This window comes from Mytilus trossulus, chromosome 9 (assembly GCF_036588685.1).
Source record: "Mytilus trossulus isolate FHL-02 chromosome 9, PNRI_Mtr1.1.1.hap1, whole genome shotgun sequence".
Classification (NCBI taxonomy): domain Eukaryota; kingdom Metazoa; phylum Mollusca; class Bivalvia; order Mytilida; family Mytilidae; genus Mytilus; species Mytilus trossulus.
In genome coordinates this window covers 18207763-18234854 of record NC_086381.1, presented here as the reverse complement: position 1 = coordinate 18234854, position 27092 = coordinate 18207763, and the positions used below count along the sequence as shown (strand labels likewise).

Below are 27092 nucleotides of genomic sequence, written 5' to 3'. Positions count from 1 at the left end.
ACATCTTATAAGGCACTTAAATTATCTTCCTCTTTCGTAACAAATTGTTTTAATGCAAGAAGTAATCTATTGTAATAGATTTTCATTATACCTTTAATCGTTTATTCACATACATATATATATAATTGTTTGTCATGATTTTACTACCATGTATAGCAAATTGTTTATCCATTCGGTCATTACCATTTATTGTAAATGCGTTTGTGCCAATAAAATATTGTCTATTGTCTATATTGAGATAATTGTAGAATGAAGAATTTTCAGTAAAGTAAGATCTACAAACACATCACCATCATCAAAAGACAATTTTGTTATGAATTTATGTGTCCATTGTTTAATATGCACATAGACCAAGGTGAGCGACACAGGCTCTTGAGAGCCTCTAGTTTTTACATTAAAAGGTATGGTACAGGAAAATTTTCATTCAGAATTATTTTTTATTCTAATTTGTACATACAAATTTCTCTTATAAATACTTGGCCGACCCAATAGAAAAAAATAATATACGGGTTATAGTCCATTTCCGTCACCTACATTGTTTTTTAGTTATTACTTTCTTTTTTTTTAAAGAAAACGAAATCAAAGTAATGAAAACATATTAAGAAAAAAAGATAAAAAGAAACAAGACAGTATTGAATTATTTCCATTCTTTCTTGTAGCTTTTAAAAATTTCCACTAACTTATATGAAATATAAGTTTTCAAACTTTTTTTTGTGAAATTCGCCTCTTGTATAAATCTGAATTTTTTATTGATCGTAGAAGTTTACAAATTTTGGTTTCATAAACAAATAAAACCGATTCAAATCCCATTTAACAGCTAGATTTGATAAGTTGATTACCCTAACTGTATACAGTGCAAGAGGTCTGCATGGACCACCGAACAAGGAAAAGAATCCGAGAGGCAAAATCGAAGGCAAGACCAGGTAAGTCGCAAGACCTGTGGCCATGAGTTGGTAGAGTTTAGTCACGTTCTTAGTTTAAAGGTTATTTCATAAATAAGGGTTAATATGAAGCAGGTGTTACCTGTTAGAGAAGATGAAGTCTGTTACCTAAGCTTTTTAATGAGTCATATTTATCTGTTTTTATTTCGAAGTATGGCTTCAATTCAAATTTATTTTTACAGTGGACAAGCTACAATGTATTACGTGTTGGACACAGTATCAGGATCGTTTGCCCTGATAACATGTTCGCCCTAGGTTCGTTCGCACTGAGTTTGTTTGCCCTAATAGTTAGTTCGCTCTGGGTTCGTTCGCCCTATATTCAGTGGTCTCGTTAGTCCAAAATAGAAGGGCGCCGTGCCCTGGGTGCCCTAAGCCAAGCCCTGTGTGCCCTAAGCCGCTCCCTGTGTGCCCTCAGCCACGCCCTTCTGTCTGAACGCCGTTTTACGAAAAACCCTTGTGGCTGTGCCGTTTTGGTAAAATTGCCTTTTGTTTCATCTATTTCTTATCAGAAGTTTAATTATATATACATGTATGACACCTGGTGATTTCCCCCAGGTAACGAGGTTATTCATGTCATTACAATCAATTATTGTGGATAAGACTTCAAAGGTGTTAATTACTAGGTGATTTAATTAAGACAATGTACCTTTTTGTCATAAATATGATGAATGTGTCGGCATTTTATTTTTGATCTCCAACTCACAATGGAAGAGTGTATGCATGAAGACTTTCATGAATTTAGAATTGAATTGAAGTAATCAAAATAAAACTATGCCTTCACAGAAATATCGCCCATCTCAACTTGTGAGCGACAAGCAGACGTAACCATGCTGGAAATTAATTGTGGAGTTACTTCCCCTGAAAAAGCTTATTACAAAATTGTGCTCCTGAAATATTATTTAGCACTAAAAATAGGAAAAAATAACCATATGAATACAAAATTATATAAGAATTAGACCTTAAAGATATTAACTGCCTTTGAACATACAAAACATTTTATTTTTGATAATCATACCTTTGACAATCCATGTTTTATACACATTCATAAACATGATAAAAGAAATTTTATATAAACTTCATATATGTTTGGATGGTGTCATGCTATCAACTTACATAAGGCCATTATAAAAAATAGGTGTGTTTGCCCAATCGCTACCTGCCCTGAAAAAAGCCGCCTACTCAAATTCTTTTATTGTCCTGATTTGAAGAAGTTTTTTTTTTTTAATCAAATAGGCATGAAGACTTATAAACATTTGATACTTCAATTTCTTTTTTTGAAGAAAAAAAAAGAAAATGTCTACCTATCTACCCGGCCCACTGTCTCAATCTTTGGGTAGGGTTTGGGCAAACCAAAATATTTTTAAGTGTGGCCTAAATGGAAGTGTGCAGTAAAAACTCTCATCACAAATCACCTTGATGAAGCTACATTAAATAATGTATTCCTAAATACAATGAAAAAAGGTTTAGAGGGCCAAGCTCTAGATGAAAATTTTGAAATACAACTACTCTGTCATGTACATGTATGGTAAACTATGATATGTTTAGTTTATGTTCTTTTTTTTTGGAAGAAGAGGGTGTGGGGGAGAATAGTAAGTTTATTTTGCCTCAATCAATTCATAGTATGAATGTGTATTGTCATGTTTTATGAACATGTGGTATGAATGACTTTTCTTATGCAAATTTTATAGAATAAATAATCAAAACAACAACTTATGCATCTTTATTAACAATATATACAGTAAAAAAAAATGTGAACTTGTGATACACGCAGGGACGTAGACAAAAGAAATGAGCAGTGCCTTCTCCTAACATAAAAAATTGCCCTGCCCTCCACAGCTGGCACCCTGCCCCTTTTGAATTCTAGCTAATGTAGAGCACTGATAATGATATGTTAAAATGTACATCAATGAAAGAAATAGCTGCGAAACCATATATATGTAGCTCTTAGGTCCTTATGTTATTTTTTTACTATTTGCGGACCATATCGGGTCCGCAGCTATGAAAGAAATATATATATTTTAGAATATATGTATATCTATTTAAAAAGTTAAATACAAAATATTTGCCAAATTTATATTTATTAAATAAAATTCTTGGCTGCATTGTTACACTTTACATTTGTATTTTATAATTATTTTTAATTACTGTTGATTGACTTTTGATTGCTGATTAGGTGTCATATGAAACCTTTGATATCACTGATTGTTATATAAATTGTCTTTGATGGATTAATAATGAGAATAACATTTTTCTCAAATAAAATAGTCAGCTTGGATGGGTAAAATTCAGTTTGAAATATAAAAAATAAAAAAAGGATGGGTAAAAACACTGATGACAAGTGATCAATGTACAGTGCTCAGTGTGACTGTGTTTTTGGTACATTGTGTATTTGTTTCACAAATAGTAATTCTATTTCGTGTTTTTAAATATTTGTTTAGGAAATAAATGTGTGCGAAGTACAGTTCGGAATTGATCTTGTTATCACTGTTACTGAACATTTTTAAATTGTCAAAATGTATCAACAAAGATAAATTGTAGACTGACTTCAACACATTCAATTATATACACATAACGCGGCAACACTATATACTTAAAAATAAAATCAGGGCGAAAGAACTCTGGCAAACAGATATTAGGGCGAACAGAAACTAGGGCAAACCTGCAGAATCAGAGAGGACAGACCCGGATTCGTTTGACACGAATGTTGAAACTTATTTTCATACGAAGTTTTTGCATTTTTTTCTTTATCAGATTTGTGCTTGAATATAAAAAAGAAGATGTGGTATGATTGCCAATCAGACAACTGTCCACAAGAGATCAAAATGAAGATCATTATTCACCATGTTTCTTGAAATTGATCATGTTGATAAAGGCTACAAGTGGATCTTTTTTTTAAATTTTTTTCTTGTTTGTGAATTTCGTCTTTGTCAACCCCCAGTTTGAAAATTATAAGACGATGTCATGTGATGTTTGTGATAGTCGATATCGAACTAAAATTTAAGAAATGATGACAAAAGAGCATACTTAACATACTGTTATAAAGGAGATATATATATATATGTTACAGTAAATAGGTGAAATTAGGAATTACACATATTTACTAAACATTTCAGTAAATACCTAGCCAATTTAGTAATTACATGTTTTAATGCCCCACCTATGCCCCACCTACATATGTATGATAGTAGAGGGGCATTATGTTTTCTAGTCTGTGTGTCCGTTCGTCCGTCTATACTGCTTCAGGTTAAAGCTTTTGGTCAAGGTAGTTTTTGATGAAGCTGAAGTCCAATCATTTTGAAACTTAGTACACATGTTCCTTATGATATGATCTTTCTAATTTTAAAGCAAAATTAGCCTTTTGACCCCAATTTCACGGTCCACTGAACATAGTTAATGAAAGTGTGAGTTTCAGGTTAAAGTTTTTGGTCAAGGTAGTTTTTTGTCTCGCCTTGACGGAGTCAAAAAGCAAGACATAGGTATGCTGTTTCCGGCGACGGCGTCAACAATGTATTAGTTTGTGATTAGCTCAGTTTTTTAAAACCAAAGCATTGAGAGCAAATCTGACATGAGGTAAAATTGTTCAACAGGTGAAGATATACTTGCCCTGAAATTTTCAGATGAATTAGATAACCCGTTCTTGTGTTGCTGCCCCTGAATTAGTAATTTTAAGGAATTTTTGCTGTTTTTGGTTATTATCTTGAATATTATTATAGATAGAGATACATGTAAACTGTAAAAAGCAATAATGTTCAGCAAAGTCAGATTTATAAATAAGTCAAAATGACCAAAATGGTCAGTTGACCCCTTTAGGAGTTATTGCCCTTTATAGTCAAATTTTAACCATTTTTCATAAATCTTCGTAATCTTTTACAAAAATCTTGAACTTCTCCTTTGAAACTACTGCACCAAATTAAACCAAACTTGGCCACAATCATCATTGTGGTAAGTAGTTTAAAAAATGTGTCTGGTGACCCGGCCAACCATCCAAGATGGCCACCATGGCTTTTAAAAATAGAACATAGGGGTAAAATGCAGTTTTTGGCTTATAACTCAAAATCCAATTAAAGCATTTAGAGCAAATCTGACAAGATGTAAAATTGTTTAACAGGTCAAGATCTACCTGCTCTGAAGTTTTTAGATAAATCGGAAGACCTGTTGTTGGGTTGCTGACCCTGAATTGTTAGTTTTAAGGAAATTTTGCTGTTTTTGGTTATTATCTTAAGCTTGAATATTATTATAGATAGAGATAAACTGTAAATAGCAATAATGTTCAGCAAAGTAAGATTTTCAAATAAGTCAACATGACCGAAATGGTCAATTGACCCCCTAAGGAGTTATTGTATTTTATAGGCAATTTTTAACAATTTTTATAAAATTTTTACTTACATATTCCACTGAAATTACGGGGCTAATTAATTAAGTTCATTATAGATAGAGATAATTTTAAGCAGCAAGAATGTTCAGGAAAGTAAGATGTACAAACACATCACCATCATCAAAACACAATTTTGTCATGAATCCATCTGCTTCGATCCTTTGTTTAATATACACATAGACCAAGGTGAGCGACACAAGCTCTTTAGAGCCTCTAGTTTTGTTTTAAAATTAAAGATATAATCCAAGATACAATATTATAAAGAAAGTAAAAGGGTAGGTATTTTAGGGCTGACTTAATTCTTGAGATTTGATATTTTTCCCCATTTTTGTTGAGCTAACAGCTAAAGTAGGCTAGATACTGGGTTCTGTGAAACCTTTACAATTTCAAATCTGAATAAATCGGTAACATATCTCTAGCTAGGGGTTGAATTGAAGGTCACATGAATATGTATTCAATGAGGTCCAATTATTCACTTGCAAGTGCAAAAATCATAAACCATGTTTCTCTGCTTATTTTAGTAAAATAGATCCAGATTGACTGCTAAAAGGAAATTATAATTTCACTATATAATTTCCATTAATGATTTACAATGTAACAAACAAAAAAATCATATTTAATTTATTTTATATCTTGTAGATAATGCATAAGATCTTATAACAAAAAAGGTACATTTTAGGCTGATCACTTTTTAAGAGTACTCACTGATGATCTTCTATAGCTAGAACTACCTTAAGTTTTGATCAGCTTACCATATTACAACATTGTTTTAACAGTTAGTAAATAGGTGTAAAAATTCATTTTAAAATTAGTAATTACTAGTAATAACTGGGCCATTCAGGAATTACTTGTATTTACTAAGTACATCGGGGATTACATGTAATTTCTAAATTTTAGTAATTACATGTAATTCCTAATTTCACCTATTTACTGTAGCATATATATTGTTTGAGATATTATTCTGTCCTGAACGATATTTTTTTCTTTTTTTTTCTGACCCAAAACCTTACTTTTTCATGGGGAAAATCAGTAAAACAACAAATTAAAAAACCCTGGCTTTAGTGTATATGTGATTTTTCCGGTGGCAGTAAAAATCTCCAACTTTTCATACTCTCTTCCAACCCTCCCATTAAAATTTGAAATCTTCTACCTTTTGAAAATGTTAACCTCTAAAAATTTTCACTAGACATTGTTGTTTACAAAATTGATACTGCCAGAGAAAAAGTCTGAGAAACTTGAAATTGGAAGAGTACGAGAAAAATGGAAGTCACCATTTCCCGTTGATATTGGTTTTTGTGTTAAAAGATATAAAATAGCCTAGAATAATCAAAGAAGGTTTTTACAATGGTTTAGGATTAGACTGTATACATATACAGCAATACAAAATTATTGGCAATTACCTGGTGATTAACTAGTGACTAGCTAGCTTTAGACACACACCTGGATGATTAAAAGTGAAATTCAATGTACTGACAATGGATATCAAGTTACAGTGTATGCTGAATAAACAATGACTTTAATTGGATGCTGTTGAAAAACATTGACCAGTTTTATTTATACTGAAACTCAAAGACAAATGTCTTAATGGAATCAAATTGATATTTATGGCATGTTTTCTATCCAAACCAATGGAATACCTATATTAGTATGTTTGTCTTTGACAATTCTAAATATTTATGATTTGACCAAAAGCAAACTGCATGTTATCATCTCTTGCTTTTTCAGAACTAGAAACAGAGATAAATGGATGGCACAGATTTAATTATGCCAATTCATTTGATTGTGGACTACATACAGTGCATGACAATGTAGATAGAGTTGATGCACGGTTTGTGTCTATAGAGGAGTTCAGAGAAAGATATGAAAGAACATACACTCCTTGTGTTATTGCTAATGACCAGTTAGAATGGCCTGCTACAAAAAAATGGTCAACGCATGTAAGTCTTTACTTAACTGGCACCAGCTGCAATAAAATGGACACCACATGTACACCACAAGTCTTCATTATCTGACAACACATACATGTTTTTAACAAATTTCAATAGATGAGTGTCGATATAAGATTGGAGGCTCTAAATAGCATGAATAGTTCTGTGTCTTAATAAGTTATTGGTATATTTAGTGGAAACTAACAAAGACATGCCATGGATATTTTGAACAAAGACTATTTAAACCAAATTTCAAGACAAAAACAATTATTACGATTTTACAAATAACAGATACTGACTTTCCTGACTTGGGACACGCACATCAGTATGTGATATGTCTAAGCTTCATGTAGTTTCTCAAGATCCAATCCGCACCCTTCTAATCTATTTCAATGGAAATAAACAACTTACAAAATGTACATTTAAGAACATAACACAAAATCAGCTATTGAATAAGAAAAGCACTTGCCTCAATGATAAAGAATATTAGGTAACACAAACACAAATATTTGTACATGCAAAACAGTAGTTATAATAAACCAAACTTTAATCATAAAATTTTCAAACTAACTGAAAGCAGTGTACTTTTTTTAATTTTTAAATATTTCAAAACATTTTTCAGAGATTATCCAAGAAGTTTAGAAATCAGAGATTCAAATGTGGTGAAGATGATGATGGATATTCTGTCAAACTAAAGATGAAATACTTTGCAGAATACATGCATGACAATACAGATGACAGTCCACTGTATATATTTGACAGTGGATATGGAGAGGTACAGTATATGCATGATAATACCAGTGTTCTCCCCTGGCCGTTTTAGCACAGCGCTGTTCAGCGCTCACATAATTTACTGCGGTGGTATTGGGCAGACTGCAGCGCTATCCAATTAAAACTCAGCGCTATTGTTTTTGAATTTTCAAACTTCCGGTATTATTTTGTACACATTCCGATCACATGATCGACTGGTTGAATTACCTGAGAGATCGTTAATTCACCCAACATAGTCAATTATCGGAGGGGCCAGTTCTATACATGAACAAAATGGTGTCATTGGCAAAACTTTTACTGTCAAATAAACCTTTCCTTCCTCGAGTTTTTCGCTTTAAAAAGATGAAGAAACTTCAGGACAGGATTGAACAGTGCTAACAGAGACATATAATACATGTCTCTTGTGCTGAAAAGTTCATTGATAAAAGAAGTTTTACCCCTTCTAGGACAACGTGGTCTCGGCCATTTTTTGGACCATCTAAGATTATTTCATTATTTTTTTTACGTTTACAACCGAACTGTTGAACCTGTACATGTATTGCTTTCAGGAAGCATCCCTGTTATCATGGGATTAATAATTTAATTAAAAGCCCGTATTTTACGATTGCTTGTCCATCCATCACTCTTTTCCAAATGGATATAGAGAATCATATGAAACGAAAATTTGTGTAAATACATGTATATAGAAAATAACAATATTTGTCAACCAATCATCAATATATGGACCATAATTTGGTATTCGGCCTTTGGTTTCTTTTTGCATGTTTTGTATCCTTTTTTAGCTCACCTGGCCCAAAGGGCCAAGTGAGCTTTTCCCATCACTTTGTGTCCGGCGTCCGTCGTCCGTCGTCCGTCGTCCGTCGTCCGTCGTCGTTAACTTTTACAAAAATCTTCTCCTCTGAAACTACTGGGCCAAATTGAACCAAACTTGGCCACAATCATCATTGGGGTATCTAGTTTAAAAAATGTTTGGCGTGACCCGGTCAACCAACCAAGATGGCCGCCACGGCTAAAAATAGAACATAGGGGTAAAATGCAGTTTTTGGCTTATAACTCAAAAACCAAAGCATTTAGAGGAAATCTGACATGGGGTAAAAATGTTTATCAGGTCAAGATCTATCTGCCCTGAAATTTTCAGATGAATCGGTCAACCCGTTGTTGGGTTGCTGCCCCTGAATTGGTAATTTTGTGGAAATTTTGCAGTTTTTGGTTATTATCTTGAATATTATTATAGATAGAGATAAACTGTAAACAGCAATAATGTTTAGTAAAGTAGAATTTACAAATAAGTCAACATGACCGAAATGGTCAGTTGACCCGTTTAGGAGTTATTGCCCTTTATAGTCAATTTTTAACCATTTTTCGTAAATCTTAGTTATCTTTTACAAAAATCTTCTCCTCTGAAACTACTGGGCCAAATTGAACCAAACTTGGCCACAATCATCATTGGGGTATCTAGTTTCAAAAATGTGTGGCGTGACCTGGTCAACCAACCAAGATGGCCGCCACAGCTAAAAATAGAACATAGGGGTAAACTGCAGTTTTTGGCTTATAACTCAAAAACCAAAGCATTTAGAGGAAATCTGACATGGGGTAAAAATGTTTATCAGGTCAAGATCTATCTGCCCTGAAATTTTCAGATGAATCGGTCAACCCGTTGTTGGGTTGCTGCCCCTGAATTGGTAATTTTGTGGAAATTTTGCAGTTTTTGGTTATTATCTTGAATATTATTATAGATAGAGATAAACTGTAAACAGCAATAATGTTTAGTAAAGTAGGATTTACAAATAAGTCAACATGACCGAAATGGTCAGTTGACCCGTTTAGGAGTAATTGCCCTTTATAGTCAATTTTTAACCATTTTTCGTAAATCTTAGTTATCTTTTACAAAAATCTTCTCCTCTGAAACTACTGGGCCAAATTGAACCAAACTTGGCCACAATCATCATTGGGGTATCTAGTTTAAAAAATGTGTGGCGTGACCCTGTCATCCAACCAAGATGGCCGCCACGGCAAAAAATAGAACATAGGGGTAAAATGCAGTTTTTGGCTTATAACTCAAAAACCAAAGCATTTAGAGGAAATCTGACATGGGGGTAAAAAATGTTTATCAGGTCAAGATCTATCTGCCCTGAAATTTTCAGATGAATCGGTCCACCCGTTGTTGGGTTGCTGCTCCTGAATTGGTAATTTTGTGGAAATTTTGCAGTTTTTGGTTATTATCTTGAATATTATTATAGATAGAGATAAACTGTAAACAGCAATAATGTTTAGTAAAGTAGGATTTACAAATAAGTCAACATGACCGAAATGGTCAGTTGATCCGTTTAGGAGTTATTGCCCTTTATAGTCAATTTTTAACCATTTTTCGTAAATCTTAGTTATCTTTTACAAAAATCTTCTCCTCTGAAACTACTGGGCCAAATTAATCCAGACTTGGCAATCATCATCTTTGGGGTATCTTGTTTTAAAAATGTGTCTGGTGACCCGACTATCAAATCAAGATGGCCGCCACAGCTAAAAATAGAACATAGGGGTAAAATGCAGTTTTTGGCTTATAACTCAAAAACCAAAGCATTTAGAGCAAATCCAACACGGGGTCAAATTATTAATCAGATCAAGATCTATCTGCCCTGAAATTTTCAGATGAATCGGTCAACCTGTTGTTGGGTTGCTGCCCCTGAATTGGTAATTTTGTGGAAATTTGCAGTTTTTGGTTATTATCTTGAATATTATTATAGATAGAGATAAACTGTAAACAGCAATAATGTTTAGTAAAGTAGGATTTACAAATAAGTCAACATGACCGAAATGGTCAGTTGACCCGTTTAGGAGTAATTGCCCTTTATAGTCAATTTTTAACCATTTTTCGTAAATCTTAGTTATCTTTTACAAAAATCTTCTCCTCTGAAACTACTGGGCCAAATTGAACCAAACTTGGCCATAATCATCATTGGGGTATCTAGTTTCAAAAATGTGTGGCGTGACCTGGTCAACCAACCAAGATGGCCGCCACGGCAAAAAATAGAACATAGGGGTAAAATGCAGTTTTTGGCTTATAACTCCAAAACCAAAGCATTTAGAGGAAATCTGACATGGGGTAAAAATGTTTATCAGGTCAAGATCTATCTGCCCTGAAATTTTCAGATGAATCGGTCAACCCGTTGTTGGGTTGCTGACCCTGAATTGGTAATTTTGTGAATTTTGCAGTTTTTGGTTATTATCTTGAATATTATTATAGATAGAGATAAACTGTAAACAGCAATAATGTTTAGTAAAGTAGAATTTACAAATAAGTCAACATGACCGAAATGGTCAGTTGACCCGTTTAGGAGTTATTGCCCTTTATAGTCAATTTTTAACCATTTTTCGTAAATCTTAGTTATCTTTTACAAAAATCTTCTCCTCTGAAACTACTGGGCCAAACTGAACCAAACTTGGCCACAATCATCATTGGGGTATCTAGTTTCAAAAATGTGTGGCGTGACCTGGTCAACCAACCAAGATGGCCGCCACGGCTAAAAATAGAACATAGGGGTAAACTGCAGTTTTTGGCTTATAACTCAAAAACCAAAGCATTTAGAGGAAATCTGACATGGGGTAAAAATGTTTATCAGGTCAAGATCTATCTGCCTTGAAATTTTCAGATGAATCGGTCAACCCGTTGTTGGGTTGCTGCCCCTGAATTGGTAATTTTAAGGAAATTTTGCTGTTTTTGGTTATTATCTTAAATTTTATTATAGATAGAGATAAACTGTAAACACCAATTATGTTCAGCCAAGTAAGATTTACAAATAAGTCAACATGACCGAAATTGTCAATTGACCCCCTAAGGAGTTATTGTCCTTTATAGTCAATTTTTAACAATTTTCATAAAATTTGTAAATTTTTATTAACATTTTCCACTGAAACTACTGGGCCAAGTTCATTATAGATAGAGATAAATGTAAGCAGCAAGACTAGTAAAGTAAGATTTACAAACACATCACCATCACCAAAACACAATTTTGTCATGAATCCATCTACTTCCTTTGTTTAATATTCACATAGACCAAGGTGAGCGACACAGGCTCTTTGGAGCCTCTAGTTATAAGTTCTTAAATTTTAACTTTTATTTTGTGGGTTGTGTTGGTGTTAAAATAGTATGAATGGAACAATTGAGTTTTCGAGAAAAAAATAATATATTTTGATTCACCGTTTACGTGACATGAAACCAAACAGGAAACCAATCTTTATTTTCTTTATTTTGCACAATATAATTCAAAAGGCATAAATAAACACCATTACTAGTGTTACTTGCTTCATGTTGATATTTAAAATCTATTTTCAATGTTATATTAAAGTTTTTTTTAAACCTGACAGGAAACCATAAGAAACCGAAAGCATTTTTTCAGTTTTATTTTATTGCAAAATCTGCTTAAAATAATCTGAACAGTATACTTTTTCTTAAAATCCATCTTAAATGTAACAGTATTATAAAACTCCTAAATATGTGCTTGTTTTGAAAACAATTAGTACAATTTATTCAGAATTTTCCATATTTTCTCCATTGATACAGGATACCATAATCGTTGTATCTTGATGTTTAAGCAAAAAAAATGTATTTATATTTAGTTTTGATATTCCAGTTATATACAATTTATTCCAAATCATTGGCAATGTAACATTCTTTAAATCCAGTAAAGAAAAAAACTTTTAACTTGGAATTAAAATCTTTAAAATAGGCACAATGTGATACTTGTGACCTGTACACCATCTACATGGTTTCCACATTTTAACCTACTTTAGTGGGCTAAAATCAATAAAGTACTTCCTTTCAAGTCATGCATGGTAAAAGTTTACTTCTCCTTTGACAAGTTTATTGCGTTTCTGATCAGTGTTTGCAGAACATGAATAAAAAATATTAATTAAAAACTGTGACAGGATTCCAACTTTGTACATTCTAAGTGTAACGGTATATTAACATGTATTTGTTATTAAATTATATTTATTCACCTAAAATATCCAGTAATATTTACTGCTGAAGTTAAATCAATCCAACGAGCATTGGTACAATGATAAGAGACGTAATTTCGATTGATTTTTCCAAGGACTCTTCACGTCATTATCGGGAAACGAAGTGTGTTCTTGTCTGTCAAATATGAAATCGATTTTGTCAAGTCATTGGGCATTTATTTTCACACAGGATCGTATGTAACATTATGCACATAGGAAAAATAACAGACCACCCGCGCAATCTCTTTGACAATTGTATTTTCCTCTTTTAAACAAGACGAAACAAGTCTACAGATTATGTTTGCTAACATCCCGTTGGAAACAAAAACAATGTTTAGACCTAGTATTTCGTACATCCGGCCGTAATGGCGTTATCACATGTTAGTCACATGTTTCACGTATGACCGGAAATGGCTAGAACTTAAGGACAAAAACAATTTTAATAAATAACTGGACTTCTGTTTCGTGTGAAATGTAACGCATAACGACAACGTAATTTTCTTACTTAATTATTACGAAGATCAAAACAAGAATGTAAATCATCTCGTATTTACCTGTTTGAACATCTCGCGAGAGTTCATATTTGCATATTGTTTTTAAGAATTCTATTACAACAAAGCAGATTACATCATCTAAAAATTGCGTTACGAAATCGGACACAAAAATCACGCCACTGTTCTTACATCTGCTACATAAATACTTATAGTTCTCTGCATTTTCTTCTCACTATTCTTATTGGTCGATGTTCTTTGTTATTTGAAAGCAAAAGTTACGAATTTGCAGGTGACGATTATCTATAAATCAGTCAGCGTTATGCTCTTCGGAAGCAATAAGTAACGCGAGAAACGACACAAAAATACGGTTGTAGAATCTTTGAAATTTGTATATTTTAATTTTTTTTCTAGGGAAGAGTAGCATACACTTGTATGTTGATAAAAATAATGGCATCTTTAGATGTAGTTGCAACTTTTCTTACAGTAATTCACATTTTATCACTTTTCTATAGTTATAGGAAACAGAGCCCAATAGCAAATTATGGTCCATATATGAATTAAATAATGTTTTAAATTTAATGTCAACAGAGGATGACTTGGATAAGGAATGGCATTTAATGCTACATTAGCCACAAATGTAAACAGGAAGTTATGTTAGTCAGTAAGGGAGATAATTTGGGATGGAAAGTCCTAATACATAACATATGTAAAGGTTGAGGATGAACACAGATGCGGCCACTTTCATTTTTGACAAAAAACATCTGAAAAGTGACATTTTTTGGTATATTTGATAAATTTTTAATATTTAAGCTAGAATCAGAGTGTTTTAATGAGTAAATAAGTTGAAATCTTTCACATGAACTAATTGAATAAACTGAAATAGACACTGAAGTGTTTAAAAAGTGTCCAAAATCTTATGTCAGATTAACCTGGAATTGGAGGCCAAAATCTACCCTTCAGGACAGAGTTGGGGTAATTGTAATTGTAATCGTTAATCAGCTGTAATTGATTACAATTTTTCAACTAATCATTGTAATCATTAATCTGCCAAAAATCTGATTACATGTAATTTAATTTAATCAATTGCTTTTCAAAATACCCTGTAATCCTGATTACTTTATGATAAGATTCTGATTACAATGAAAAAAATCTTAACCTGTGTTTATGGTCATTAAAAGATTTTTTTTGTTATTCTTATTCAATTTATATTGAACATGTTAAGATAGTTTGGTTGACTTTTTTTTTTTTTTATAAAGGATGACAATTGGTTTGATTACTTCAGTAAAAAAAACCTGTTACAGTACAGAAAAGTCATCAATAGCCTTAGAAGAGACATATAATACAATTATATGTTTCTTGCCTAAGTAAAAAATACTGTACATATATTCACAATTTAAAGATGTACATATATATATTTGATAATTCAAACTTTTTGTCAACTTTGAATTGACAGGTAGGAAACCAATTAAGGTTTGTTTTTATTGCAATTACCAACTGAGTATAGTTGTAGGACAATAACTATGGTAAAAGATAAATCAGACATGTGATCATTTATCTAATTAGCACAAAATTAATTAAAAGTTGGACAAATATCTTGTTTAAAATAAGCAAATTTGTGTATGTATTTGGACTGGACATGTAAAATGCAATGATTTTTAGCACTTGTATTTTGTTTACAATTTGATTAAATTGGTAACTTTATTTCATCCAATGCATATTTTATCGGTAAACGGACAGAAAGTCACAGGACAAAAAGTCACAGGACATAAAGTCACAAATTTGATAGGACGAAAAGTCACAGGACAAAAAGTCACAATTATTTTTTTGACAATTGTTTGAATATATAAGAGAAAGATCTTGAAATATTTTCTTTTTATTACATCTTTTTATTTTTCAGTGTAGGACATTGATCATAAGCTTTGTTAAATGAAAAGTTATCAAATTTTAATCATGCAAAGGGGACATTTCTTGGCTCCATGAAGCCATTTAAGTACAAAGTCACTTTGACATTTTGTTTTCAGAACAATTATTTGTTCATCATTGATATTTATTGAATAAATTTTAATTACAAATTGCTTTATATATAAGAGTTCAAGAAAAAAACAAAAACTTTGTTTTCAAAACTATTTTTTCTTGTTTAAAGAAAAATACTCTAAAAACTGAATTGTGACTTTTTGTCCTGTGACTTTTTGTCCGTGACTTTTTGTCCTGTGACTTTCTGTCCTACATTCATTTTATCTCTCATAAACTGCACCTTGCAACAAATATAAATTAAAGTTTAGAATAGGCCAGAAGACAAACAGCAAACGCTTTTTATAAAGCTATATTCAATTGAAGTCAAAATAATTCAGAGATTAATTATGATGAAGTGCAATGGGCAATGATGGGGGATAACCAGTGACACAATGTTCATGTATGTATGAAGTGAACTTTTGAGGTTTATTAGATAGATGAAGTTTGAAGTTATCATTTTATAATATAGCAAACACAACCATGACAATACTTTCTAAAAAATGCTATAGTTATATATTAACGTTTTTCCATTCACATATTTTTTTGAATTCATTGTAATCAGAAGTTATCATGATTACTTTGCCAATGTAATCATTAATTTAATCAGACACTTTCAGAAATGATGTAATCGTTAATTTAATTTAATCGTACAAATGACAAAGTAATTGTAATTTAATCAATTACATTGAAAGTAATCGGACCCATCTCTGCTTCAGGACCTACTCCTTTAACCTCTTTTTAAAACTTATTTTTAGACCACAAGTAAAATAAATTATATTTAATACCTACAAATAACTTGTCAAAGGTCATTGGGTCACTTAAATGTAAAATCTCAAGTGATGAATGTTTAAATGATAGAATTGCTTTAGTTTTGTTACCCTTGCAAGGAACTGAATTATTGAATTTTTTTTTAGCATCCAAAGAGAAAAAGACTGCTTGGAGATTATGACGTTCCAAAGTATTTTAAAGATGATTTGTTTAGTTATTCTGGTGAAGGAAGAAGACCTCCATACAGGTAGGACAAATTCAACAAATAAGTCACATAGCTGATAATGTCAGGCCATTCCTATAAGGATTTATTGTCCTCACAAGATATTTTTTTAGTACATTTTTTTTTTAATTTGGAGAAAAATATAGTAGTGGGAAACTATAAACAACAAAAATCATCAGCAAAAAAGATAATTTAAGTTGTGAATAAAAGTCCTGTCCATAATGTCAGAGTGTGCCCATTGCTGAAGTTGCACATATTTACAGGTGAGAAACACAGGCTTTTCAAAACTTCTTGTTTCAGAAGTTTTTTCATGATTATTAATTGCTCTAAAAAAAAATTACAGAACATAATTTCTTTGTATTAAATTTTGTTTTCTTTGAATCCACTTTTTGACTTGGGCTCTTAAAACCAAAAAAGAATATAATTTTACAATTCTAATCTGGTAATAATCAATTTTTCAGGTGGTTTGTTATGGGACCAGCAAGGTCTGGTACTGGCATTCATATAGACCCTTTAGGAACCAGTGCCTGGAATGCTCTAGTCAAAGGATATAAAAGGTAAAATCTACAGTAAACTAAACAATACATCCAATCAGATTTTTATGTGCCATTTATGGCCATTGTGTTTTCTGGTCTGTGCGTCCGTCCATCTGTCTGCTTCAGGTTAAAAAATTTGGTTGAGGTAGTTTATGATGAAGTTGAAGTCCAATCAACTTGAAACGTGGTATGCATGTTCCCTATAATGTGATCTTTCTAATTTTAATGCCAAATTAGAGATTTCCCCCCACTTTCACGGTCCACTGAACATAGAAAATAATATGGCGGACGGGGCATCAATGTCCTGGGGACACATTCTTGTTACTACATAAACATTTATCATTATTATACCCCCGCTTTAAAAAAGGGGGGGGGGTATACTGTTTTGCCTCTGTCTGTCCATCAGTCCGTCAGTCGTACCGTCCATCAGTCCGTCCGTCAGTCAGTCCGTCCCATGAAACTTTCGTCACATTTTTCTCAGGAACTAAAATACAAGGATTTCTGAAATTTGGTTTCAGGGTTTATCTAAGTCGGCTATACCGTGTGATGCGTTTTCAGATTGATCACTTGACAACTTCCTGTTTACCGAACACTTGTATGATTTTACACATGATAGCCAAGTTGAAAATTTTCGTCACATTTTTCTCAGGAACTACAATACAAGGATTTCTGAAATTTGGTTTCAGGGTTTATCTAAGTCAGCTATACCGTGTGATGCGTTTTCAGATTGATCACTTGACAACTTCCTGTTTACCGAACACTTGTATGATTTTACACATGATAGCCAAGTTGAAAATTTTCGTCACATTTTTCTCAGGAACTACAATACAAGGATTTCTGAAATTTGGTTTCAGGGTTTATCTAAGTCAGCTATACCGTGTGATGCTTTCAGATTGATCACTTGACAACTTCCTGTTTACCGAACACTTGTATGATTTTACACATGATAGCCAAGTTGAAAAATTTTGTCACATTTTTCTCAGGAACTACAATACAAGGATTTCTGAAATTTGGTTTCAGGATTTATATAAGTCAGCTTTACCGGGTGATGCGTTTTCAGATTTATCACTCGAAAACTTCCTGTTTACCGAACACTTGCATATTTTTACACTATTAATATTATCCACTTGCGGCAGGGGTATCATTAGTGAGCAGTAGCTCGCAGTTTCACTTGTTATACCTTCAGTTTTATAAAGTCAGGGCATATAAACAGGAAAAAACATGTCACTTAATTAATTATTTATTATTGATTTATTGTAAATGTCATGAAAAGTTGTGAATGCAAGCAGATATGTAAATTGCATATACAAATTAATTTATTTTTAGAAAGAAAAGTAAAATTGGTTAAAGCAGCTAAATACAATATCAAATTTCCCTTGGCTGAGGGATATATTTTAAGATTCTTTGATGAAAAATCTTCCTATTTCCCTAGGGAATAAATAAAAGTATTTTGGAGTTTTACATTGAAAATTTTATGGAAAGTCCAAAATTATTGAAGAAGTGCTTTGTATATCAGTTCAAATTCAAATTACAATCAGATTTAAACAATATGTTTTCAGATGGTGTTTATTACCCACCAATACACCAAAGTACATGTTAAAAGCCAAGAGAGAGGAAGGAGGGAAACAGAGAGATGAAGCTGTATCCTGGTTTACTTATGTCTATCCTAAAATTAAATCTCCATCTTGGCCCAAGGAATTCGCTCCAGTAAGTTAAATATTTTAAAAACCTTTCATGCTAGTGTTTAAGGACTATAACACTGTAGGTGCTATGGATAAACAAAGAAAGGAGTAGGTCTGGTAAAGACCCATTTTGGCCTCAAATTTCAGGTTCATCTGAAGAAAGATTTTGACCACTTTTTAAACACTTGAGTGTCTATTATATTTGATTCAATTAATATATGTGAAAGATTTTAACTGATTTAATCATTAAAAACAACCCGATTTAAGCTCTAATATGAAAAAGCTACCAAATATGCCGAAAAATTGCATTTTTCAGATGGATTTTGTCAAAAATGAAAGTGGCTGCATTTGTTTTCATCCTCAACCTTTAAATATGTTTTGTATTATTTTCAAATACAACTTACATTTCAATATTAAGGATGAACACGAATGTGGCCACTTTCATTTTACACGGAAACCGTCTAAAATTTAACTAAAAAATAACTTATAGTTTACATTTTTACAATTTTGTAAAACTGCTTTATTTTGGGGCAAAAAAGGGGTCTTACTGAACCTATTCCTTTATTGGTAGAAGCAAGGCTCAAGTTCAATCCATCATATAGTCATTGAATTGGACATTTCAGAATCTAAAACGTTCTAAACAATTGAAATTCAACCAATGCTATGACGTTATTGTCATTTTGATGTATGAACAATGAGAATACCCATTGTCCTTTAGATTCTGAAAAGGTGAATTGTAAACATCAGTTTGTAGAGACTTGATGTAATAGTTTTTAATCAAAGTGAAATGTGTGAAACATTTTATGTGAACTACATATGGTATGATTGCCATTTGAATTAGATATGGTATGATTGCCAATGAGATAACTACATGTATCCACTAAAATTCAAATGAAGTGAATGTAAGTAATGTAATATTGGTAACAAAACGACCTTCAACAATGAAAAAAACTTGTACTGTATGGTCTGCTATAAAAGGTCCTGACATGAAAAATATGAAACAATTCAATTGAGAAAAGTAACCGCCTTATTTAAAACAAAACATATATATATATATGAGTATATTTGTGACTTTTTCAGTTGGAGATTCTACAGGGACCTGGAGAAACCGTATTTGTACCAGGTGGTTGGTGGCATGTTGTTGTTAATTTAGAGGATACTATTGCTGTTACACAGAACTATTGTAGTGTTGTTAACTTTCCAATTGTATGGCATAAAACTGTTCGTGGTCGTCCAAAGTTATCAAAGAAGTGGTACAAAACATTAAAGGTATAATTACTTGATAGCAAATTTATTTATTATTTGTTTCATTTAATAAATGATTCATTCATTTTACAGTGACTGCATTGTTGTTTTCTTAGCTTTGCGCACCCTATGCTTCATTAAAACTCAGAATAAAATTTAGAAAAGGAACTATTCAAAACTGAAAAGGAAATACATGTACATGCATCAAGATATTTGTTAAACACTTTCAACTATTGAAAATCACTACAAATTTTAAAAGGAATATAATCATAATACACTTATTTTATGTTGTATAGATGTAGTTGTTGGTGCTTTCTATATTTTTCTCTCTCTCTCTCTATAAATGTTTAAAATATTTTTGCTCCTACACCCATACTAATTATGTGAAAGGTTCTTTAGAAATACAAAAAAATATAAAATGGAAGTACAACTCCCAAGTCTTGTTTCTACATATAATCCAAGGTTATCTTTCTATTCTGTAATTACAGAGGGAGAGACCTGAGGTAGCTGAAGTAGCAGACAAAGTAGATCTGAAACAACCCACAGGATTCAATTCTGATAGCTCAAGTTCTGGATCATCAAGTTCTAGCTCGAGTGAATGTAGTACATGTGAAAGTTCTGATGATGAAACACAATCAAAATCAAGGAAAAGGTAAACAATACTCTGATTGGTAATTGTCAGGTGTATAGATATTAATCTTATCTGGACAGGCGTTTGGTTTATAAATAAAATAATGTGAGTTTTTGTAGCTTTATTAGGTGTAATACCACCATTGATTTTCCCCTAATATTCTTTATTAGATTTACGCTTTTCAAAAATATGTGCAGAATTTATCTTTGTTTCAATTAAAGAAATATTTGGCATGAGTAAATTTTTATCCGTCCAGTACTATTGAAAAAATTTCACATAATATTTCATTGCATATAAGAAAATAACCATCTTTAGAAGTTAACCAATCAAATTTCTCCCCTTATTTTATCTGTGTAGAGTGGGGCGCCCATATTCTCCGGGGACACAATTTCGCAGTTTTTGATTTTGAGGTGTATAAAACTTTAAAGGATGGCTGAAATGGAAGACATATACCTGTAAATGATATTATATAACAAATATGATTATTTTTTAAAACTGAGACAAATTTGCAGCACCTACTGAAAAGGACCGAAAAACAGACAATGATTTTCATCCAATTTCCTGAAGAAAAAACACGAATGCAAAGAAGTATTTCTAAGTAATTCTTTGACTGAATGCCCTTAATTTCAGTTCTTAACACCTTTGAAATGTCTGCTATTCATCTATAATGAAATTGATTTGATCAATGTTGTTTATAGCTGCGGTTATTTGGTTTTAAATAGATGTGTACAAACGGCAAATATGTGTCCCCCATTGACAAAAAAATCGGGAGATTTCAAACACCCTTTAATCTAACTTTTCAGATGATTATATTCAAACAAACATGTTTTCAAGCTTAAGAATATTTTGTATTTGAAGTTATCTTCATATAGAAATATCAGTATACTTCAAAAACATTTAGACCTGAGCATGAACTGTAGAAAACATGAAAAGATGTGACAAAAAGAGCACCCTACTCTACAAGGTTAGTCACCATGTAACCTCAAGATTACAAAATAATAATTAGAAATCCCAAATAAAAAAAATAATGGTGTTTTGAAATACCCAAGACATATTTTTATGACATAGAAATGTTTTACTGCAATAAAATGTAGGATTAATTACCTAAAACTGTCAAATTCAAGGGAATATTATTTTTAGACCTACTTTCGTATACAACCCGATGTGATGTACCATGATTTGGTGGTATTACATTTTTATAGAAAAAGTATTAATTTTTCAATTCATAACTTTCGAACATTTACTAGGCAGAGTCAAAGTTTTTTTTTTATGTAACTAGCAGATGTACAGACAAAAATATCATTGCAGTAGAGATGTGAAAGAATGACTTATACATGTTTAGCTTAAAGTGTAAGACTAGAGAAGCTGCTCTTGTTCATAGCCCACCACTTCTCTGAGAAATGTAATATTAGAATTAAGCACAAACTTTCTTAACTTATTTTAATTTTTATTAATAAAAAATTGCTACCTACATTTTATATCTAGATAGGCGCTGTCAATAAATATCAGTTTTATTATTATACTTCGCTTTAAAAAAGGGGGGGTAAACTGTTTTACCTCTGTCTGTCCTTCCGTCAGTCCGTCCGTCCCATGAATATTTTTTGTTGCATTTTTGAAATTTGGTTTCAGGGTTTATCTAAGTCAGCTATACCCTGTGATGCGTTTTCAGATTGATCACTTGACAACTTCCTGTTTACCGAACACTTGTATGATTTTACACATGATAGCCAAGTTGAAAATTTTCGTCATATTTTTCTCAGGAACTACAATACAAGGATTTCTGAAATTTGGTTTCAGGGTTTATCTAAGTCAGCTATACCCTGTGATGCGTTTTCAGATTGATCACTTGACAAATTCCTGTTTACCGAACACTTGTATGATTTTACACATGATAGCTAAGTTGAAAATTTTCGTCACATTTTTCTCAGGAACTACAACACAAGGATTTCTGAAATTTGGTTTCAGGATTTATATAAGTCAGCTATACCGTGTGATGCGTTTTCAGATTCATCACTCGACAACTTCCTGTTTACCGGACACTTGCATATTTTTACACTATTAATATTATCCACTTGGGGCAGGGTATCATCAGTGAGCAGTAGCTTGCAGTTTCACTTGTTTAAAGAAGAAAAACACATTCTTATCGGTAACTGATTAGTCCAGTGTCATTTTGCTATTCGAAACTCAATACTCAGAACAATACTTGAGTACTTGCTGACATCCCTAGTTTATATGAAACAGCCCTAAATTTAATGTAAAAAAAATCTGTTAAAGTTGAATTACATAATTTTTACGTATTCATTGCATAATTTTTTTTAGGAAAAGAACTGGAAGTAATAGGTCACGATCAATCACACCAAATGGCACAGTTCATGACTCGCTTCGTCGTCAGAGATCTTACTCTTCAGACAGCAGTGGAGGGAGTAAAACTACAGGCCGGAGCATCTCAAGTACACCAAAGAATTGTAGATAACAAAGATACTGATATAATGTACAAAACTTTATTTATTTTTGTATCAAGAGTTAGTGAAAGTTGACATCAGAAAGGGTTTAGAATATTGTAATAAACTCAATTGCTTCTCAGCTGTTTCAAAAATGTTGAAATCGTTTGTTTATTGAAAAACATTCAAAACCATAGATATGTTTCATAATGTTTTATTTTTTTTTGTCATTTTCAACCAATGAATGATTAATGAAAGTGTCATGAATGGGTATTTATCAATTAAAATACTGTGGATTCATTATTATTTGTAAGGTTTTGTTGGTACAGGTGAACCATAAATTTAAATGATCTACCGAAAACAAGTTTCCATGAAAATGCAAGGTTTCTGCAATCCTCGAAGTTGGTACCCACGAAAATAGATGAATCCACAGTACAATTGATTTCATGCTTTGAGAAATTAATTGGGGATAGAAAATTGAATTTGCATTCTTAAAGGTATTTTTTCAAAGCTCTCTTGTTGGATGTTTGTAAGACTTAACTACATAGTTTGTTATCATTTACCATCAAAACTCTCCCTGATGCTGTATAACAAGTTGTAATTGAGATAACCTCATTTATTTTGTTTTAATGGTTCTCAAGAGAAGGATCTTTGAGATTATTTTTTTATTTTTTTGTAAGCTTTTTTTTTTTAAATAACTGTGTGAAAATGTTGAAACTGATAATGTTTAAATTATTTCCTATAATTATGTTACATGCACTGTTAATAATTATGTTGGCATATAGACTATATTTAAAGCAGTTTTGAAGCATCTTTCAGGTCACACATAATTATTTTTCAAGGTCATAGACCCTTCCATGCAGTATTCTTTCTTTAATCTCATATTTTGTTGACTTTTAAAACAAACTTCAATTTGATTTGCAATTTTAGAGAGAAAACAAACATTATACTTTAAGCATATTTTTAAAAGAATGTGGATACCATTGCCTAAATTTCCAGACAAATATTATTTAAGGAAGCCTGAATATAGTTTCAAGCAGAGAGGTTTTATCCAAAACATATTGTCAACATTGCAGTATTTTCTAGTTCACAATATGTTATTTCAATAGAATTCATATTACATTGATAATTCTTATGTACATAAAAGTTGTTAGCTTTTGTTCTGTAGAAAGTTTTATTTCAAGATTAATATTTATGATATGTGATTGACATTCAAAGAAGTATTGTATACCATTAATAGGGCATAGATTTTACATCTTAGAAATATAGTGATGTCCAACATTGTTTATTCAGAATCTATAGCATTCAGTAATATTTCACGCATTATGATTGGTCGCTTGAACAATAGGTGTTTAGCCAATAGGGTAACATTAATTTAATTATGGTTTATAAATAATTGAACTCTTGTCTGCTTATAGTCCTTTAGCTGCTGAAAAAAAGAAATTTCTTCAAAAGATATTTAATATTTTGTACCAACAATAAAGAGTTAAAACACACATGAGATGCACAGTTATTTTACTGTCAAATTTTCACATTGACAAAAACTAATTTTTACCCATCACTTACCCACTGTTTTAACAAAAGATACAGTCACGTTCCTGTCAGAATGAGAATTACTGACCTGAGGAGTTAAAATTGACCTTACCATAGGTCTTGCTGGGTCATTAGTGATATATTATCACCATAAAATCTCATAATGATCCACAAAAGACTTTAATTATATAATGTCATCAAATCATCAATTTCAGTTTTGTGACTTTATACTGGTCATCTTTGAAAGTAATTATTACAAAAAATGATGTAAATAAAAAAGACGAGAGTCATTTGTATATTATTATATAACAGTGAAAAATCCTGAATCTCTGCTTTAATGGATTTCTCCAATCTAGAGTTTTGCTGGATTTTAATCTAAACATTTCAAGAACAAAATGTTTTTGCTAGGTACAGATTTAAAAAGCGCACAATTAAAATTGCAAAACTTACTCTGTAACTGGTAAAAATTAAAAATTTCTTATTCATTATACTTTTTGAAATAATAATCTTTTACCCTACATTTAACCCTGCAAACATATCAATCATGACTTGTTAATATTGTAAATAAAACATAGAATAAACAGAATATTGTATGGCTATATTATATCATGTCTCATATTAACTTCATCCATATTTGCATCTTATTTTAAAACAACATGAGATAAGATACTTTTAAGTCATTTCAGTATTTTTTTTGTGAAAAGAGCTCCTGAGCCTCAGACACAACTGTCAAGTTGATATATGATGTAATATGGCGAAACCTGAAACTGTTTATTTTCTATTTTTATATTAATCAAAATGTCAAATTTTAACCATTACATCATTGATCAATTTGTCTTTTTTTTTTTTACTTTCATTTGCATTGAACTATTCATACTCTTCATAACTCATTTGTTTTCTTTCGATATTATATCAGTTCAAATATTCATCAAATACATTCCCAACTATTACTTTCTATGGCCCAGCAATAGGAATACAATATAAATATGATAAATTTCAAAACTTTTTTAACTTCTTGGTAGGGATTGACCTTAATGACTTTTGGATAGGGCTTTAACCTGAATAACTTTTTGGAAGGGGCTTGATTTATCTGACTTTTTGGTAGGACTTTGGCTTTTTAACTTTCTAGTATGTCCTTGCCTTATTTTTAAAAAACAAAAAACAAACAATAGGCATCAGCGAAGCAATGAATTGTCACAGATTTGGTATTAAGATGATAAAGGTGCTTGGTTTTTTTCCCATAAACATATGAAAAAAAGGACTAGTGATAACTACTGCAAATATTGAGAAGTGCCTTTTAAAAAACAATATTAATTCTGATGCAGAGTTCTTATCAAACATATTGTGAATTTTGTATTATAATGAATGGTCTTGATTACACAATAAAACCTGTTTCCAATAACTAAATCATGTACAAGCTGAGCTATTTTTATACTGCTATAAGTGTAGTCAGATTGGATTTACCAGACTTTTTGTACATATATTATTGAAAATTACTGTCTGTATGTTGATGTAGAATTTTATTTTAATGTAAACAAAGAGCACCTTTTTGTGGAATTTTGTGTTTGTGTTTCATATTCTGATTTTCACATCTTTTGAATAAATTTGGACTTGGCCATACACAGAATAGAAATACCTGTATCTTTACATAATACAAATGAAGTGTTTTTTCTAAGACAATGTAAAGTCATATGTCTCCTAGTCTGTTTAACTATAGACTGTAAGGTCTGCAAGATCTGTCACAAATAATCATTAGTCTTTTACAATTCCTCTAACTACCTGTCATTTAAGGTCACAAATGTTTTGTACTGTGTGATAATTGAAATGTTATTCAAAATATTACATTTTGTTAAACTGTTCTCTAAATAATGACTCAATGATCACAAAACTTTGCAAAATGATGAATTACCTTTTGTGGTGTGGTTGCATACAAAATACAAAGTGCCTCTTATATTCACCTTAAATTACATAGTTTACCCCTCTCATCATACCCCAAAGAAACAGGTTGGTGTGGCAATTCATTTGATCATTTGCTGATCACAGTTTGTGTCAGTAATTCTTTAAACCTGTAATTTGGGTTGAACAAAAATTTTAAATAATAAAAGATTTTTAATTTTGAATCATTAATGCATAGAACATTTACTATCAAAAAATATTTAACTGGGTTTTCCAATGGAATGGGTTTGTATGACTAATGAACAGTCATTTGGGTGGATGGCTCTAGTTTAGTTCATGCAAAAACTTATGAACTGTTCAAATGGATGAGGAGGGGTAGTGGTATGTTAGCACATTTGAAATGATGCCAACACATCTTCTGACTTCAATATGCATACACATTGTATTATTGTATTATTGTAAAGATTATCATAAAAGTATGATGCACAAAACCTTAAACTACTTTTACTGTGTAATAGAAGTCTCAGTTAAAACATGTAAATTTCTTGTATAGATGCAAGTTTCCTTTAATTGTTAGGAGAGTTATAAATTATGTTATATATTAAAATTGATAACTTTTA

At 31.6% G+C, this 27092-nt stretch overlaps 1 protein-coding gene across 1 annotated transcript; it reads left to right on the top strand.

Moving 5' to 3' along the window:
- Positions 1-743: 743 nt before the first annotated feature.
- Positions 744-27092, top strand: LOC134685233 (bifunctional arginine demethylase and lysyl-hydroxylase JMJD6-A-like). Its single transcript, XM_063544756.1, has 9 exons — positions 744-923; positions 7042-7253; positions 7867-8019; positions 16432-16532; positions 16970-17065; positions 18604-18751; positions 19807-19995; positions 20460-20623; positions 22922-27092. The coding sequence occupies exons 1-9, from the start codon at positions 869-871 to the stop codon at positions 23073-23075; spliced, it is 1272 nt and encodes a 423-aa protein (XP_063400826.1). The 5' UTR covers positions 744-868; the 3' UTR covers positions 23076-27092.

What these genes read in the sequence shown, in the direction of transcription:
- LOC134685233 (XM_063544756.1), top strand. Translation starts at nt 869, where the DNA reads ATGGACCACCGAACAAGGAAAAGAATCCGAGAGGCAAAATCGAAGGCA. An exon ending in GGAAGAAGACCTCCATACAG is followed by an intron (nt 16,533 to 16,969) that starts GTAGGACAAATT and finishes TCAATTTTTCAG; the next exon opens with GTGGTTTGTTATGGGACCAG. An exon ending in CAATCAAAATCAAGGAAAAG is followed by an intron (nt 20,624 to 22,921) that starts GTAAACAATACT and finishes AATTTTTTTTAG; the next exon opens with GAAAAGAACTGGAAGTAATA.